The following is a 16033-nucleotide window of genomic DNA, read 5'->3' as shown; positions in this document are numbered from 1 at the left end:
CTATGGGTATATCGAAATCTACTGGAGATAGAGAGTCGGTTAAATGAGGAAAGAATTGCAGTTTTGTGGGTTATATACAATACAATAAATATTCGCCTTTCAGATTTTTGAAAAAGTTCATGGCTTACTAGATATTTCGAAAAAAACAATTTCGGCTATTTAAAAAATTGTCTCTAAATCCATTACAAGCTATTTTAGACAAAAAGTTTTCAGATAAAAGTTGTAGATAATCACATCCTTAATGAGACCGTGTCCTCCGTTTTTTTCTAAAGCCTGTCATTTTTGATATATGACACAAACATATGTTTTTTTTAATGGAAACCATAGTTGGCCATGACTTCATAAAAAGCGCCATTTTTTAAGCTTTTTCATGATATAAGCTATAATATCTTTTCTTCGAAAAATTACTGAGATATAGCCAATTCTTATCATTTTTAAACAATTTCACTTAGTTAGCCATGGAAACAAGTTCAATCGTCGTTGCTCCCAGAAATGTTAAGCTGTCATATCCAAACTTTGTAAATTATGTTATACAAAAATTGTAAATATGAATTTTTCAAATGAAGAAAAGCGTGTAGATACTCGCGCATCAATAGAGCGGTTCCAATATGACTTTCAGTATGACACACCACCCCCCACACTTCATAATGAAAAAAATTTGAAAAATTATTTATACAATAATTATACAAACGCAGGGATAGGAAGAGGTAGACTAATTGCATGGGCCTCCTCGATCACCTGACCTATCCATTTTAGACTTTTTTATACGGTATAGTTAACAATAAGGGTTTACAAAAGAACTTATGAATTAAGAGAGGCACTCGAAGTTTAATTAAGCCGACCGGTTCTTCTATGAGAATAAGTAGTAATTCAGTTTTAAAAAGATGCAACTCAAAACAATGGAGGATTTTTTGAACATTTTCTAAAATAACTTAAAGTGTATGTAGTGATATTATTTTTTTAAGTTTTAGTTTGTGTAATGTAAATTGTAAAGAACCGTTAAGTAATATATTCTGACTTTTTATAAGTTATAAATCATAACAGAATAAGAATACCATGCAATCTAAGTGAAATTAGTCAAGAAAGATAAGAATTGGCTATAACTAAATTTAATTTTTCTAACATGTCTTGAAAACCCTTCTATAAAAAACGTAACATTCACCGGTCAACGTATCCTCGAAAATGTATGGCCAAGAAAGGTTGAACCAATAATCCTACACGTTTTTCTTCATTTGAAAAATTCATATTTACAATTTTTGTTTATTTTAATTTACAAAGATTGGATTTGACAGCTTCACATTTATGAGAGCAAAGACGATTAAACTTGTTTCCATGGCTAACTAAGTGAAATTGTTTAAAAATGATAAGAATTGACTATAACTCAGTAATTTTTCGAAGAAAACATATTATAGCTTATATCGCTAAAAAGCTTAAAAAATGGCGCTTTTTATGAAGTCATGGCCAACTATGGTTTCCATATGGTGTCATATATCAAAAATGACAGGCTTTAGAAAAAAACGGAAGACACGGTCTCATTAAGGGTGTGATTATCTACAACTTTTATCTGAAAACTTTTTGTCTAAAATAGCTTATAATGGAATTAGAGACAATTTTTAAAATAGCTGAAATTTGTTTTTTTCGAAATATCTAGTAAACCATGAACTTTTTCAAAAATTTGAAAGGCGAATATTTATGACCCTACAAAACTGCAATTCTTTTCCCATTTAACCGACTCTCTATCTCCAGTAGTTTCCGAGATACCCATAGAGAACATCGTAGGAAACTCACCCTGTATAAAGTCTCATCATTTTAGATTATGCATTTAAATTTTTCGAGATTTCAGGGATTCCGGGATTTAATATCGGGATTTCGGGGATAAAAATTCTCCGGGATCCCGTTATTTCGGACAATAAAACGTTTACATGAATTTCTATGAATAAATTTCATAGACTTGGTTATCAAACCGTGTTCCCGTAGATTACTTAAATACCTACAAATTTTCTAAAAAAATAAAAATTAACACATTTTTTGAACACAACAAAATAATATTAACTAAACAAATCTAGAAAACGTCATTTTTCTGCATCACAAGCAAATAAAAATTAATACGTAGCCAAGAGTCATAATTCAGGATTTTTCTGGGGGGTGCCCAGCAGTACCTGGGGAGGCACGGCACCCCCGCGCACCCCTTTTGTTACGACAATGCAGATAGTGGACAGGACTAAGGACAATGGAAGATCTACCATTTATTCCTTACAATCCGAAATAAAGAAGAGTGGACTAATGTGATTCCCAATACTAAGGGCTGGCAAAGGTTAGTCTTGGGTCGAGATTTCCGTATGTAAGAAGAGTACAATGCGTTTATAATGTACTGAACAAAGAGAGGACAGTAAACACGTTGCCAAACATATGAAATAAACCGAGAAACTGTGCACATCGCTAAGAGACGTGGAAGGGGATATAGCCGATTTGTCGCAGTTGACCGGTCGAGCCAAGTTCCCAAGTTCTAGGGAAAGGTGTACGTCATGCGTTCAGCTTCACGATTTAATTACGTCTCATGATACTTAATTTGTTTAATTATTAACGAGTCGTTGTAATTTTCCCTATAGCTTGAATTTTTTTAAGTGCAAGCTAGCAACACTTGCATGTTTGGTAAAAATAAGTGGAATTGGGTGGGTGTTCGATAGTGGTCGCGATATTAGAACTCAAAAATCGATATCTCGAAATCTATTAGAAATAATAGATTGTAGTTTTTTCAAGATCTTTGTTAATATTTATGCTGTATTTTCTTTGTAGACAGTATGTGAAAATCTTTATCAATAAAAAAATTACACGATTGCTTAAAATTGCTATGCTCTAAAAGTAAATGGATGGATTGTTTACAATTTTTGAATGGAAAAAACAACCTTATCGAAGTTTTCTTATGTAAACATATTGTAAAATATCCGATCTTGAAAATAAAAAAAAGTTTCAATATCTAAATTGGTTCTTGAGTTATGGCGTGTTATGTGTTAAAAAGTTGAGTTTTTAAATTATCGCGATTACTGACGTTTTCTCGTTATAAAAAAATGACACCTTAACGATATCCTTATAATTCCATTTCAGATGCTCAGAAACATGTTTAATGATTTTATCTAGTTATCTCTTGAAAAAAAAGTCTTTTAAAAATAAGCGGTTTGCAATCGTGATTTTACTTTAATTGATAGGGAAAGGCGTATGGCAACGCCGCAACAGCACACCGTCGCGCGTCGCGCCGGTAGGTCGCATTTCTCTCACTCCGACTTAATAAGATCCCTATACATATGCGATTTACTTCCACACATGTAAATGCCGACCCAAAAGTAGCAGTTGCCAGCACGGTATAAGAAGAAGATACGTCAACCAAGCAATATTTAACAAAGACTAAAACTATAGTAAGTTAACTAAAGATATAGTTAATATCGTAAATATACTTAAAAAAATTCGGTAGAATTTTTTTTGGATCGGCCTAAAATTACGATCTTAGGTACTTTATAATACAGTTTATTACATCTACTATATAAATCTTACTTTGAACTAAAATATAATTTTTAGTGGTATTAAAAATTAAAGAGTATAATTAAATTGATTACCGGCAGGTAATAAAGTACAAAACGCGTACGTAACCATTGTCACCAGATCAATTTAAAAAGATCTTTTATCTACTCACCGCGACAAATTATTGTGATTATTTTAAATTATGGTTTTTTTCATTTCAACAAGATATTATACTTGAAAATACTTAAGTTTCGCAGGTTTTTTGTAATATTTGGCATTCTACAATGTTATTAATTAGTGCAAAAATAAACTAGATTCCAGCTAGCTAGGCGCAAATTGAATCGCCTGTATCGCGTGTCATCTGACCTGAAATGACATGGCGCGACCGGCATTACGCGACGCAGCAGTCCGCAGCACTCATTAAACAACATTCAGCAAGATTTAACCAAAATGAACAAGAGCTCATTGCTAAGCTTATAAATAATTTTTGTTGAGAAAGAGGGGCTGTAGAACACTCTTGCCCGTGAACCCCGTATATGAAGTAAGTACCTACAATACAAAGGCACAAATTACCTGTTAATTTGTGACAAAGGTGTAATATTCCTATGTAAAATTAAAATACAAATTTATAGCGTTTTTAAATAATATAACGATTTGCTGATGCTTTAGAAATAGGAACTTTAATAGTCCAAAGAATTGGAATTAAAAATTGAAGAAAAAAATAATAAATGCCGAAGAAAAAACCAAACTCGTTCAGTCAGTAATATAGGAACGTACTCAAAATATTCTGAACAATATGAACTGATCTCAGACACACGCTAAAAGTCATATTTGACAAATAATGATGACGTAACGTTGGACGATGGCTGAACAGTTTAGGTACCCGCACGCACTAATGCCGGACAGAAGTGTCTAGTTCTAGCAGTCAGCTATTAAGCTTGACCAATCAGGTTGGTTAGCGTGGTTATTTGGAGTGTGTTAATTCATTCGTGTTTGTCAAAAACTCTAACGTGATTGGTCGGGCTTAACAGTTGCCTGCTAGGGCTAGACACAAGTTGCCGGACCCTGTATACCATTAACAAAGGTTTAATGTTTGCCAAGTGTCGTCTGAGCACGCCATAACAGCAATAACAAACATTTATATTTAGTCTCGCACATTTAAGCAAATATAGCGATCATTAATACAGGGTGGCCCATCGAAAACGTTCCGCAAGGCATAACGGCCAGGGTAATTTTTTTTTCAGAAAATTAAAAAACACGTCAATTTTTTTGTGAGGGGGACAACTTTTGCCCCAAAAATGATTGCAAAATCTTCAACCCTCTAAGCGGGGCTGTCATCCCCCAATTTTTTTCAAATGGGAAGGGGGGTCAAGTGGTACCGTAATGAAAAGAGCTTTCTATTCTCTATACTTTCCCGCTACGTTTTTGAAAATCGGTCAAATCATTGAGAAAATATGAAGGATTGAAATTTGAAAAGTGTATTTAAACATTTATCAGAGTAAATGATAACAGCGCCTTCACATGCGACGGACCGTCCCTCGTGTTTTTTCAAGATAGCCGTCGGACGAACTCCGTCGGACGGAGCATACGCGCCCATGTGAAATTGTTCATATAAACTCATGGTACCTGCCCGAAATTGCGGACGCTCCGTCGCGGACGGTCCGTCGCATGTGAAAACGCTGTATAAGGATACATTCCTTCGATCAATTTGCTGTTTTTCTTATTATTTCTAGATGTTTACGCATTTTTTCACTTGCCACAAGGTTGAACCATCAGGTGCGGTAGTTGCTAGATAGCTGCTAGATAGCTGTTCTTTGACTTGTGCGTTTTATACGTATACTTTTTAACAATTATGGTGTACTCACTTGCAGGAAAAGTGGAAATAATCGAACTTTATTTTAAAAATAATGAATGTGGCAATCGGTTTGCGCAGATATTCGATGAGGGCCATCCTGACAAACACCTTTATGGCAAAATTGTTCGCGAGTTAGTAGCAAAATTTCGCGAAACTGATTCCGTTATGAATAAAAAGAGGCAGAGGGAAAATCAAGTAGTAAATGAAGCTATGGAAGTATTCCTATTGGGCCAAGTTGCCATGGATAGTATGCTGAGTACAAGAAAATTAGCCAATGAGACCGGCGTGAATCGTACAAGCGTCCAAAGGATATTACAAAAACACAAGTTCCACCGGTACAAAATTCAGTTGGTACAAGAACTCAACGAAGACGTTTTAAAATAAAGTAAAATAAAGTTTATTTTTAAAATAAAGCTTTATTATTTGCACTTTTTCTGCAAGTGAGTACACCATAATTGTTAAAGTTTAACGATATTGAAAAGAACTTCAACGCACAAGTTGTGGCACAAGACACAGAACAGCTATCTTGCAACTACCTCACCTGATCGTTCAACCTTGCGGCAAGTGAAAAAATGTAAAACATCTAGAAATAATAAGAAAAAACAGCAAATTGGTCGAAGGAATTTATCCTTATCATTTACTGTGATAAATGTTTAAATAAACTTTTCAAATTTCAATCCTTCATATTTTCTCAATGACTGGACCGATTTTCAAAAACGAAGAGGGAAAGTATAGAGAATAGAAATCCTTTTTCATTGCGGTACCACTTGACCCCCCTTCCCATTTGAAAAAAATTGGGGGATGACAGCCCCGCTTAGAGGGTTGAAGATTTTGCAATCATTTTTGTGGGAAAAGTTGTCCCCCTCACAAACAAAATTGACGTGTTTTTGAATTTTCTGAAAAAAATTACCCTAGCCGTTATGCCTTGCGGAGCGTTTTCGATGGGCCACCCTGTATAATTTTTGAATGGTCTTTTCAAATTTGAAAACCATACAGAAATGAAAACGAAAAACTGATACCATGTAAAGAGTTTATGATAACGTATATTTATGTGATTAATTGTCATATTTACTAGAAAATAAAAACAACGCATTTTTTTTAATATATTTCAATAAATAAATTTTGATTTTTACAAATCCTGTTTACAGAAATATCTTGGAAATCATAGAAATGGGTCGTCCCCAATATTCGTGTTCATTCTAAGAAAATATTTGTTCAATTATTTAGAAATGGGATTGACCACATAATAAAAAAAATATTTCAAAGAATCCCATTACTAGGCTTTTTAATATTTTAAGTTGCTTGTTTTGTGGCATTTGTGCACGACAATGTCATTTTAGTTATTTAGAGGCGAGTGCAATGGCCTGTGGTCTTGAAATTTTATACATTACTTAAAGTTTTTATTTTGCACGCTATTCATGAACTATAGAACTTTAAAAAATGAAAACGCTGTTCCTAATTCTTAAAATAAATTAAAAATTTGCTAAATAAGTATTACTGGCTGTTCTAACTATATTCCCCTTTTATAGAGAAAATACAGTATGATATGAGTTTCATAGTTCATGGAAATATTTTACAAATACTTCTTTATAAGATATTTATAATCATTGGAACTTATACAGGGTCCGGCAATAGTGCGTCGGGCATCTGTAGTTCCTGGAATAAAAAACTTGGGAATTTTGTTTAAGTGCAAACCTAAAGTATGTACCAGGATGTATTTCAGGAAAATATTTTAACTTCTATAGGGTGGCTCAAAAAAGTGTGAGTGGACCAAGATGATTTTTTTTAAATGGAACACCCTGTATATTATTGCATTTTTGGCTTCCTTTCAGATCACTTTACATAACCCTAAGATATGAATAAATATATTTCGATAGTTTCAGAGATATTAAAAAATAAATCAAAAATGTATATTTTTCAGCCCTTCTTAAAAAAATTATTAATAATACTGTTGAAAGGAAAAGAACTGTTTTGAAATTAAAACTATATTAGGTATTTACTTTAGATGGTCTGTTCTTACTTTGTTATAAATATGGTAATTGTAAATCATACAGGATGTTCAATATTCTACGCCAAACTTTCTAAAATATAAAATATTTCTAAAATATAAAATCCCAAGTTTTTTATTCTAGGAGCTACAGATGCCCGACGCACTATTGCCGGACCCTGTATAAATTTTGATCATAATTATCAAAAAATAGTAAGCATGGTTAATAAAAATTAACCGATATTAAACTTCACATCTTTTAATGAAACTTGTAATATTATTATAAAAATTTCGTTATTTCAAATGCAACACCCTCTATTTTTTTTATATAAATAGAAACAGATTTAAACGCTCTTTCAATCTATATTAAGGTTTATCTGGCTCAGATTTTGAACAAAAAGCGCTTTTTCAATAAAATGGAAATCAAGATAACTGGTATCGCCATGATTGGGTGACAGTAAGTAGCTATTTTCAAAATCGACATTAGTTTATGGCCTTTATTTAAATTTCCTAACAGTTTACCTTTATTTAATTTACCTACAATAGTTTAATAAGTAAGTATTTATTATTTAAAAAAAAATGAAGTATCTGCTGGCGGAAAGAATGGATATGTTACTAGTGTAGTGATTTTATTTTGTGAGAAAAGTTGCTTGTTGGCCTGGAGGGTTTATGCTCAAAGATATGGGGCATATAGGAATTTTCTTGATAAACGTTCCTTTCAAAAACTACTTTTCTTATTTCGCAGAGCTGATAGCTAATAGTATGGTATATGAAAAACCTATTAGGCAGAAACCTGTCGCTGGAAGTGAAGAAAATGAATTTGCCTTAATTGGCTCTTTTATAGAAAATCCAATATATCACAAGTCATTCTAATATAAATCAAAGAGAACTAGATACTTTTTCTTTCTTGATAACATAATAAATACTTATTTATGAAACTGTTGTAGGTATTTCAAAAATTCGCATAATATAGTTTGAAAGAACATTTAAAGCTGCTTCGACTTATTTTAAAAAATACAAAGTGTTGCTTTTGAAATAACAAAGTTTTTATGTAAAATAAGTATTTAAAATAAACCAGCAATTTTTTATACCCCTGTATACATTTAATGAAGCAATCCAATTTTTTAGTAAAGTTTATTTCTCTGGCTTAAAAGTCAGCACAAGAATTAGTTCTGAAAAGTAATGTACAGGGTGTTAACTTTTTTAATATAGCATGCATATTTAAATATCTTTAAATATCTCAAAAACCAAAGTTTTAAAACATATTAAATCCTTCTAATAAATGCCTTATTTTATATCCAACAATCCAAAAATGAAATAAAATACTGGATATTCCATAAGAAAAAAATTTTCTGACACATTCTGTACATTTCAAAGTAATTTTAAATTATGCATATTGCTTTCCTACATATTATACCCATAAAGTATTTTGTTTCTACCTACATCTTTCCATTTATGTATAATTAACCGAGGTGAATGAGGTACGCCACCCTGTATATTAGTTAATAATTTCACTGTATTGAATAGTTTATTATAATATAATTTAACGTATACCTTAGCAACATCAACGCGTAGCCGAGTCTGTTAGTAATAATTAATATATTTTGAAAATAGTAGATATTATATTTTAAGGTATCCTGATCATCCATACTATTATTGTAATTACTAAGATTATAAATAAGCAATTATAGTAGATAAAAACAATATAACAAAAAGATTCTAACAAACGTTACTGTTTATTAAAATTATTATTCTTTTATCCATAATATGTTTTACTTATTATTTTTGTTTTAAATTATTTTGACGTATGTATATCTTATCTTTTTTTATTTAATTATGATAACCTTACTTAAGATTTTAGTATTATTGATGTTGATAATATTGTCCTTCAAAACAAGTTCAGTTTTTCGATAAATTAGTAGTACTAAAGAACTGTTCGACTTACCTATTGGTTCCGGATACGTTTTTTTGGCCATACTGCACACTTTTCCAACTGAAACTAAATTAATAACTTGAATATCGTCTGATACCGAATCAACAACTCGATTTTAATCCTTAATTACCCATATCTTATCTATATTAGTTGTGATAGAGATACGAGGGGGTTAGGAATCAAAAATATATTTAATTTGATTTATTGCACCTATCTTACAATCAGTGGCGTATCCACGGGGGGGGGGGCTTTTGGGTAGTATGTAATACGATATTATTAATTTATTTTGTCATAAACGACTCTGAAGTATACCGATTTGGTCATTTTAGAAGTGTGGTGTGAATTTTAAGAGTCCATTTCACTAGTCTGAAAAAGTAGCAAAATAAGCGTTCGGCATTTTTCGTTTTATGTAAAACTGGCAGGTATTTTTACAGAAATGAAGAAGGAAATTAAATATAAAGGATTACATTACATCCATATTGTAGCACATTTTTAGACAACTTCTTTATTTTAAAAATTTTGAAGGTCAAACATCAACAAAATATTCCTTATGTTTGGACTAAATTTTCTCGAAAATAAAGACATGATTTAAAAGTCCGTTACAATACAGAAATAGATTGAAGTTTTGTGATTACAGTGATATATAATTTATATGGTTTTGTAACAAATTGCTCGCTATTTTATGGCAAATGCTCAAGCTCTGCAAACCTTAATCACGCCTTAATCAAAGCACGTGTGTTTGTAACACGACAGGATCGGATCAGATCAGTTTTATAGTTCTTGTTATATGTTTTTAATAAAATAGTGATCATACTCACTATTCGCTGATGCGATTCGTCGATGCAGTTCGTCAATATGATTCGTTCTGAATTACTCATGCCATGTCGGTTTTTGGACGAACCTTCAAGAAAAATATCAACACAATGGACGAATTTCCATACGAACCGCATCAGCGTCTCAGTTCAAACGATCATTAGATCTTCGTTATTAGAATTATATTGAAAGTCATAAAATTGATACATAATTATGTACGTATAAGGATTCATCAGATTTTTTTTGGACATACTGTATATTTAATTATCAGGGTAACCTATATTCTTCCGGCTTTGTTATTTTAAATGTCAGTTTTTTAATGGTGTTATTCTAAGAGGATTGCTAAAATTAACCCACTTCAAACGTTCTACAGTATGTCCCCGGAATGTATTTACAAGAGGAGAGAGACTTTTTTATTATTGACATTTTGAGAAAAATGCATTCTTCATAAAAATTCTTGCTTGCTCTAAAATGGTTAATCCCGTTTATACATACTGTCCCAATTTTCAATACGGTTTTAGAGAAAATTAAAAAAAATATGAAAATATAGTTAAATTTTCAAGTCCTAAAAATCAAAACGTGCTTTTATGGTAATATAATTTCGTTTTCATTCTTTGCTAGATTATTATTGGTAGAATTTTAATCAGCTTCATTTTTTGCTATTTTAAAATGTTAAAGAAGAACAAAATTTATTTAGTTCAATGCTACGGAAAGGGTGATAATAGTTATCGGAAAATGTGATACTTTAACAACATCAAAAAATATGACGTTAATCAAAATTAATTATAAGAATCTATCAAAAAATGAAATCGATATTATAATATCATAGAAACGACTTTTAATTTTTAGGTCTTCTTTAAATTCATTTTTATGTTTTTTTTTAATTTTCTCTAAAACGGTATGGATATTTGAAAAAAATATAAACAGGGTTAACCATTTTAGAACAAGCAAACTTTTTTATGAATAATGCATTTTTCCCAAAATGTCAATAATACTATAAAAAATTCCTTTTGTAAAGATAATCCGGGGAAATACTGTATAGTTATAAAATAAATACCCTTTTTAACACTACTTTTATATGTTTTTTTCTACAGATTCATTACCAATACTGCATGATCAAACAAGTTTTTGATTGATGATGGGTAAACAATTCTTATCTGGAAATTTACAGTATTATCCTGTACTGAATCTGTACTTTTTACCATAATATTCTGAATAATGCGCAATGAAACACCCTGTAGAATGGTATAATAAAAATAACAACTCCTGGATGCTTTCAAAAATTTGGTCTAATTCTAAAATCCTTATGTATAGTCTATGTTACGAATCACGGAAGATTTCGACAGAAGACATCCAAAAAATGACAAAAAATTTAATTTGACTGTGAATTAAAATGACAGACACAATTGTCAGTGTCAGGAATAAAAAAAACAAAAATCAACGAAAACCAGTAAAATTTAAAAAAAATAAAAACAGGATTTTCTTTGGATAATTATGTTAAAATGGTTCGATTTATTGATATTTCTATTCGAAAGTAATTTAAAACAATGTCACATGGATGAAATAAAAAAAGTTAATGAAAACGCATTAAGCTAAAAGTACAAATGGAAAAATGCGTTTTTTTGGAGAAATTTAAAATTGTTTGATTTTATTGATTGATATTTGTATTACAACTCGATTTAAAGGAAAAGCATATAGAATGAATACGAAAAGATAATACTGATAAAGAATAAAGATAAAATGAGAAAATTTTCTTTCATATAAGTAACACAAATAAAAGTATAAATACTAAGAACATAAATTATTCATATATTTTAAGAAAACCATTGAGACATTAACAGCGCTTTTAGATAGGACCTTTGATAGGACCGTCCGCGCGGAGCGTCCGCATGATTTTTCAAGATAGCCGTCGGATGAACTCATCCGAACGGAGCATACGCGACCCATGTGAAATTGTTCATATAAACTTATGGTACTTGCTCGAACTCGCGGACGGTCCGCTCCATCTGAAAGCGCTGTAAGTTGGTCAAAGTACGTAGGAGATTTTAAATGAGTAAACAAATCTTTACATTAAACTCAAAAATATAGAATAAATGGTTTATTTCATTAATATAAATTTATCAATATTTAACTAGGCATTTGCAAGTGTCAAAGTAGATTTTAATTTTTTTAAATAACACCCCCCCCCCCGCAGACTTCGGTATTTTTGACAAGCTGACAGTGACTAGGTAGTTACAGTGGTTATCTGTCATTTTAATTCAGAGACAAATTGAATTTTGGTCATTTTTTGGATGTCATCTGTCGAAATCATTCAAGACTCGTTGGACCAGTCTTTAATTACGTTCTATTACGTATCAAAAATAATTTCACTCTTTGTCAAAATGTTATGGTGCGTTTAGACTTGAGCACGCACGCACTGATCCTCCGCGAATGCTCAAGTGTAAACGGCTGTGCGCGCACGCTCACTCTGAATCTGTCTGTGTGCGAGCAGCCGCGAACGTGAGCCGTCTGGTGTCGGTTTTTGGTCCGTGCTCAAAGGGATTTTATGTGTGCGCGAACGCTCAGTTTGCACAGGTAATTTGTTTTGTCTGCGTTCGTGCGTGCGTGTGTGATTTTTTTTTATTATGGGATGTTAAATATTCTTTGTATTATTAAAAAATAAAAAAAAACGCATGGCAAGATCTTGTAAATAAAATTAATATTGAATTTGTCGATATTAATGAAATTGCTATTCTAAAATTTGTATCTTTTGTTCGTAATTTTTCCAAAATGTTTCCAATTTTTCTCCTTTTTAATAATTAAGCTGTGCATAACAATGACTGCAGCCTCGACTATTTCTTGGTCGTCCATTATTTTCGCCAATACAAATCTGCTGTGCGCGCACAAATGGATCACTTCATTCGTCGAAAAATAAGTTTTTAATTTGAACGGAGCCGAGAGCGCGAACGAATGCCGTGCGCGCACGCTCCGCTCGTGCGTGCTCAAGTCTAAACGCACCATTACAGTTACGGATATAAACTCTATTTTTATATACGACACCCTGTATATTAGAATTATATTGAATAACATAGCTTTTTTTGATTTAGAAAATATCATCACACATGGCCCATTCATTTAAACATCTTTATCAAAGTTTCAGACTTAAAAAATGCAAACTGTGGTTTGGTATTTTTTTAGGTAAATTTGATAAAAATGTGTAAACATTGTCTAGTGTGTAACATTGATATACCCGGTACATCTCAAAAGTGGTTCACCCCCTATAACTTTTTTAATTTTTCTTATAAAAAAACGAGATTTGCTATGTTAGTATGTGACATAAATTTGGATTGATTGACTTTTTTCAAATATGCTAAAGAGTCACCCCTATTCTATTTGGAAAACTTAGTTAACGGATTTTTTAACGCGTTTCTATGATATTATAATATCTATTTCATTTTTTGATAGATCCTTATAATTAATTTTGATTAACGTCATATTTTTTTTTCCGATATACTATTATCACCCTTTCCGTAGCATTGAACTAAATAAATTTTGTGCTTCTTTAACATTTTAAAATAGCAAAAAATGAAGCTGATTAAAATTCTGCCAATAATAATCTAGCAAAGAATGAAAACGAAATTATAACGGATCTATTAACCGTCCAGGACAAGACACGAAAATCATTAGACGATGAAATCTATTTTTCCAAGACGCTCTAGATTGAAATTTAAAACACAATATTTTTTTAAGCCAAAATGTCAAAAGTTGACATATGATAATATGTCATTTTATTCAGAATGATATTTTCCATCGAATAAAGTAAAAATATCGTGCTATTTAAAAATCAAAAGTTGTAGTCATTTCCGGTGAAACAGGAAGTGACCAAAAGCAATTGAATACGTCAATCAATCCTAAGTCATGTCCTATACTAACATACCAAATCTCTTTTTTTATCTGAAAAAATAAAAAAGTTATAGGAGGTGGGCCACTTTTGAGACGCACCCGGTATATTTTATCATATTTCGATAAAAAATATTAAAAAGAAAGGACAAATATTTTGAAATAAAAAAAAACTAATATGCAGGGTGTCCCATTTGACTAAATATAATTTATACCAAATACCAATAACTGTAATAACATTTGACAGTGCATGACATTTTTGATAGTACGCATTAAAAACCTTTAATTTCTAGTATAGATTAAATGGTATATTTTTACAGAGATATAAAATTATTAATGCGAATTCTTAAACAGTTGTCAAGGCTCAGTCGTTCCAATTAAGCCTTGACAACTGTTTCCCTATTTTTAAAACTAAACTAAATAAAACTTTTATGTTATAAATACGTTTTCTACTCACCATTATAAAATCAAACTTAATTTATGTTCCATTTCGAGTTGGTTCACGCGCCGCTATATCAAACGCACTGATTCTTTTAATTTTTCGCGTAAAAATATGCAAGTATTTGTGTGGCCTTGGTTGCGACCGTACCTAGCCGTCGACTATCGCGCAAAATTTATACAGTAGTAGTACTTTCTCCGCTGTATATGTACAATATACACCTAAATCTGAAAACCAGGTAGAGAACCTTTGAACAACGTAAATCCTAAATCTGTCCGTTGTTCCAGGCAGATGTTCCTCGGTTCAAATGGTTCAAAAGAAAAATGCTGGCGCTTCAGCCTTAATTGAAACAAGACCGTGAGCGGGGGAGGACAATAGAAAATTTTGTTTGCCGTCCGTGTCATGATTCAGCCTTCCCGTTTACATCGTCGCTGTTATTATGTTAAATAAATTGGAACAGTTGCCGTGAAAAACCGCAAGTTTTGAAACATTCCGCGTCAAGACAAAATAAATGTCTTTGGTCTTTTGTTTGCGGAGCGGGCATCGATCCCCGGGCAATTAATAAAACAATGCCTAGTAAAATGGGTTGCCTATCAATTTTTGTTTTGGAAACGATAGAGGGCCCTTATCGAGCTTTATAAAATATAATAAAATTATTTTTTTTTTGTCAGAGGTATAGGCTTGGTGCATTCTCCGATTCTCCGCCGGTGCTGCCACCATCGGAGAATATCGTAAACAACTAGTATATATATACAAATACATGGGTTTAAATAGCGAGTATACGGAAAATTTATTATTTAATTATTCTAAAAAAGTGTAAAGAAGTATAATTTGCGAAAACTCTAAAAATAAAAATAAAAGAGTAAATATTTTGATATCTTCAGAAGGTCTAACTCGTATTATAATGTATTATTCCAGTTCAAAAAACTGTTTAGATGAGTTCAACTACAGTAGCGAGCATAGTTTTTATCACTGGTTTTGCTACTGGGTCATAATTGGGGCTATTTCGGCTATAACGAATTTTTTTTATAGATACATCATTATAATTTTAGAAGGTGTTCATAAAACATTTAATCACTACTTGATTAAAAAAATTATACCATTAATATTGCAAATTATATTTTATCCTCTCATAGTACCGTATGATCGAATAAAAACGGCGTCAGTGATGGCTATGGAATGAAAATCGCTGTCATTTTGTATGTAAATTTATATGGGAAATAATGTCATCGATTGTCATTTCATAGCCATCGCTGACGCCGTTTTAAAAAAGCATACCATAACAAATATTGCAAATTAACTTGTGTCTGGCCCCAGCAGGCAACTATTAAGCCCGGCTAATCACGTTAGAGTTTTTGACAAACACAAATGAATTATCACCAACCTGATTTATTAATCTGTGCTGATTGGTCAAGCTTAATAGTTGCCCGCTGGGGCTAGACACTTCTTACAAATTATATTTTTTCCTCTCATAGTATGTCTATTTAATTTTTTGATCATGTAACGAGCACTTTGTTTACTCACTTGTTTCGTCGCACTGCTTGAATCCATTTTTGCTTTTGATCAAATCTTTGATCAAATTGAATATCCGGGAAAGTTGACTTATTGAAT

The 16033-nt window shown here is 31.7% G+C and overlaps 1 protein-coding gene across 2 annotated transcripts in view; it reads right to left on the bottom strand.

The window, feature by feature from the left end:
• Positions 1–16033, bottom strand: part of LOC115874717 (CTL-like protein 2) — a 58693-nt gene that overhangs the window by 41360 nt on the left and 1300 nt on the right. Inside the window, exons 1-2 of one of the 2 annotated variants that reach the window (XM_030889965.1) lie at positions 14441–14685; positions 9304–9357 (exon numbers count right to left, since the gene is read on the bottom strand). In XM_030889965.1, coding sequence (XP_030745825.1) covers positions 9304–9334 — 31 coding nt within the window. In that variant the 5' untranslated portion in view covers positions 9335–9357; positions 14441–14685. Of the gene's footprint in view, positions 1–9303; positions 9358–14440; positions 14686–16033 lie in introns of those variants that run through there. The other variant, XM_030889964.1, reaches the window with a different exon arrangement.

This window comes from Sitophilus oryzae, unplaced genomic scaffold, assembly GCF_002938485.1.
Source record: "Sitophilus oryzae breed Bouriz unplaced genomic scaffold, Soryzae_2.0 scaffold_1297_pilon_pilon, whole genome shotgun sequence".
Classification (NCBI taxonomy): Eukaryota; Metazoa; Arthropoda; class Insecta; order Coleoptera; family Curculionidae; genus Sitophilus; species Sitophilus oryzae.
The sequence above is the reverse complement of the archived record's forward strand: the minus strand, read 5'-3'. Positions and strand labels throughout refer to the sequence as shown.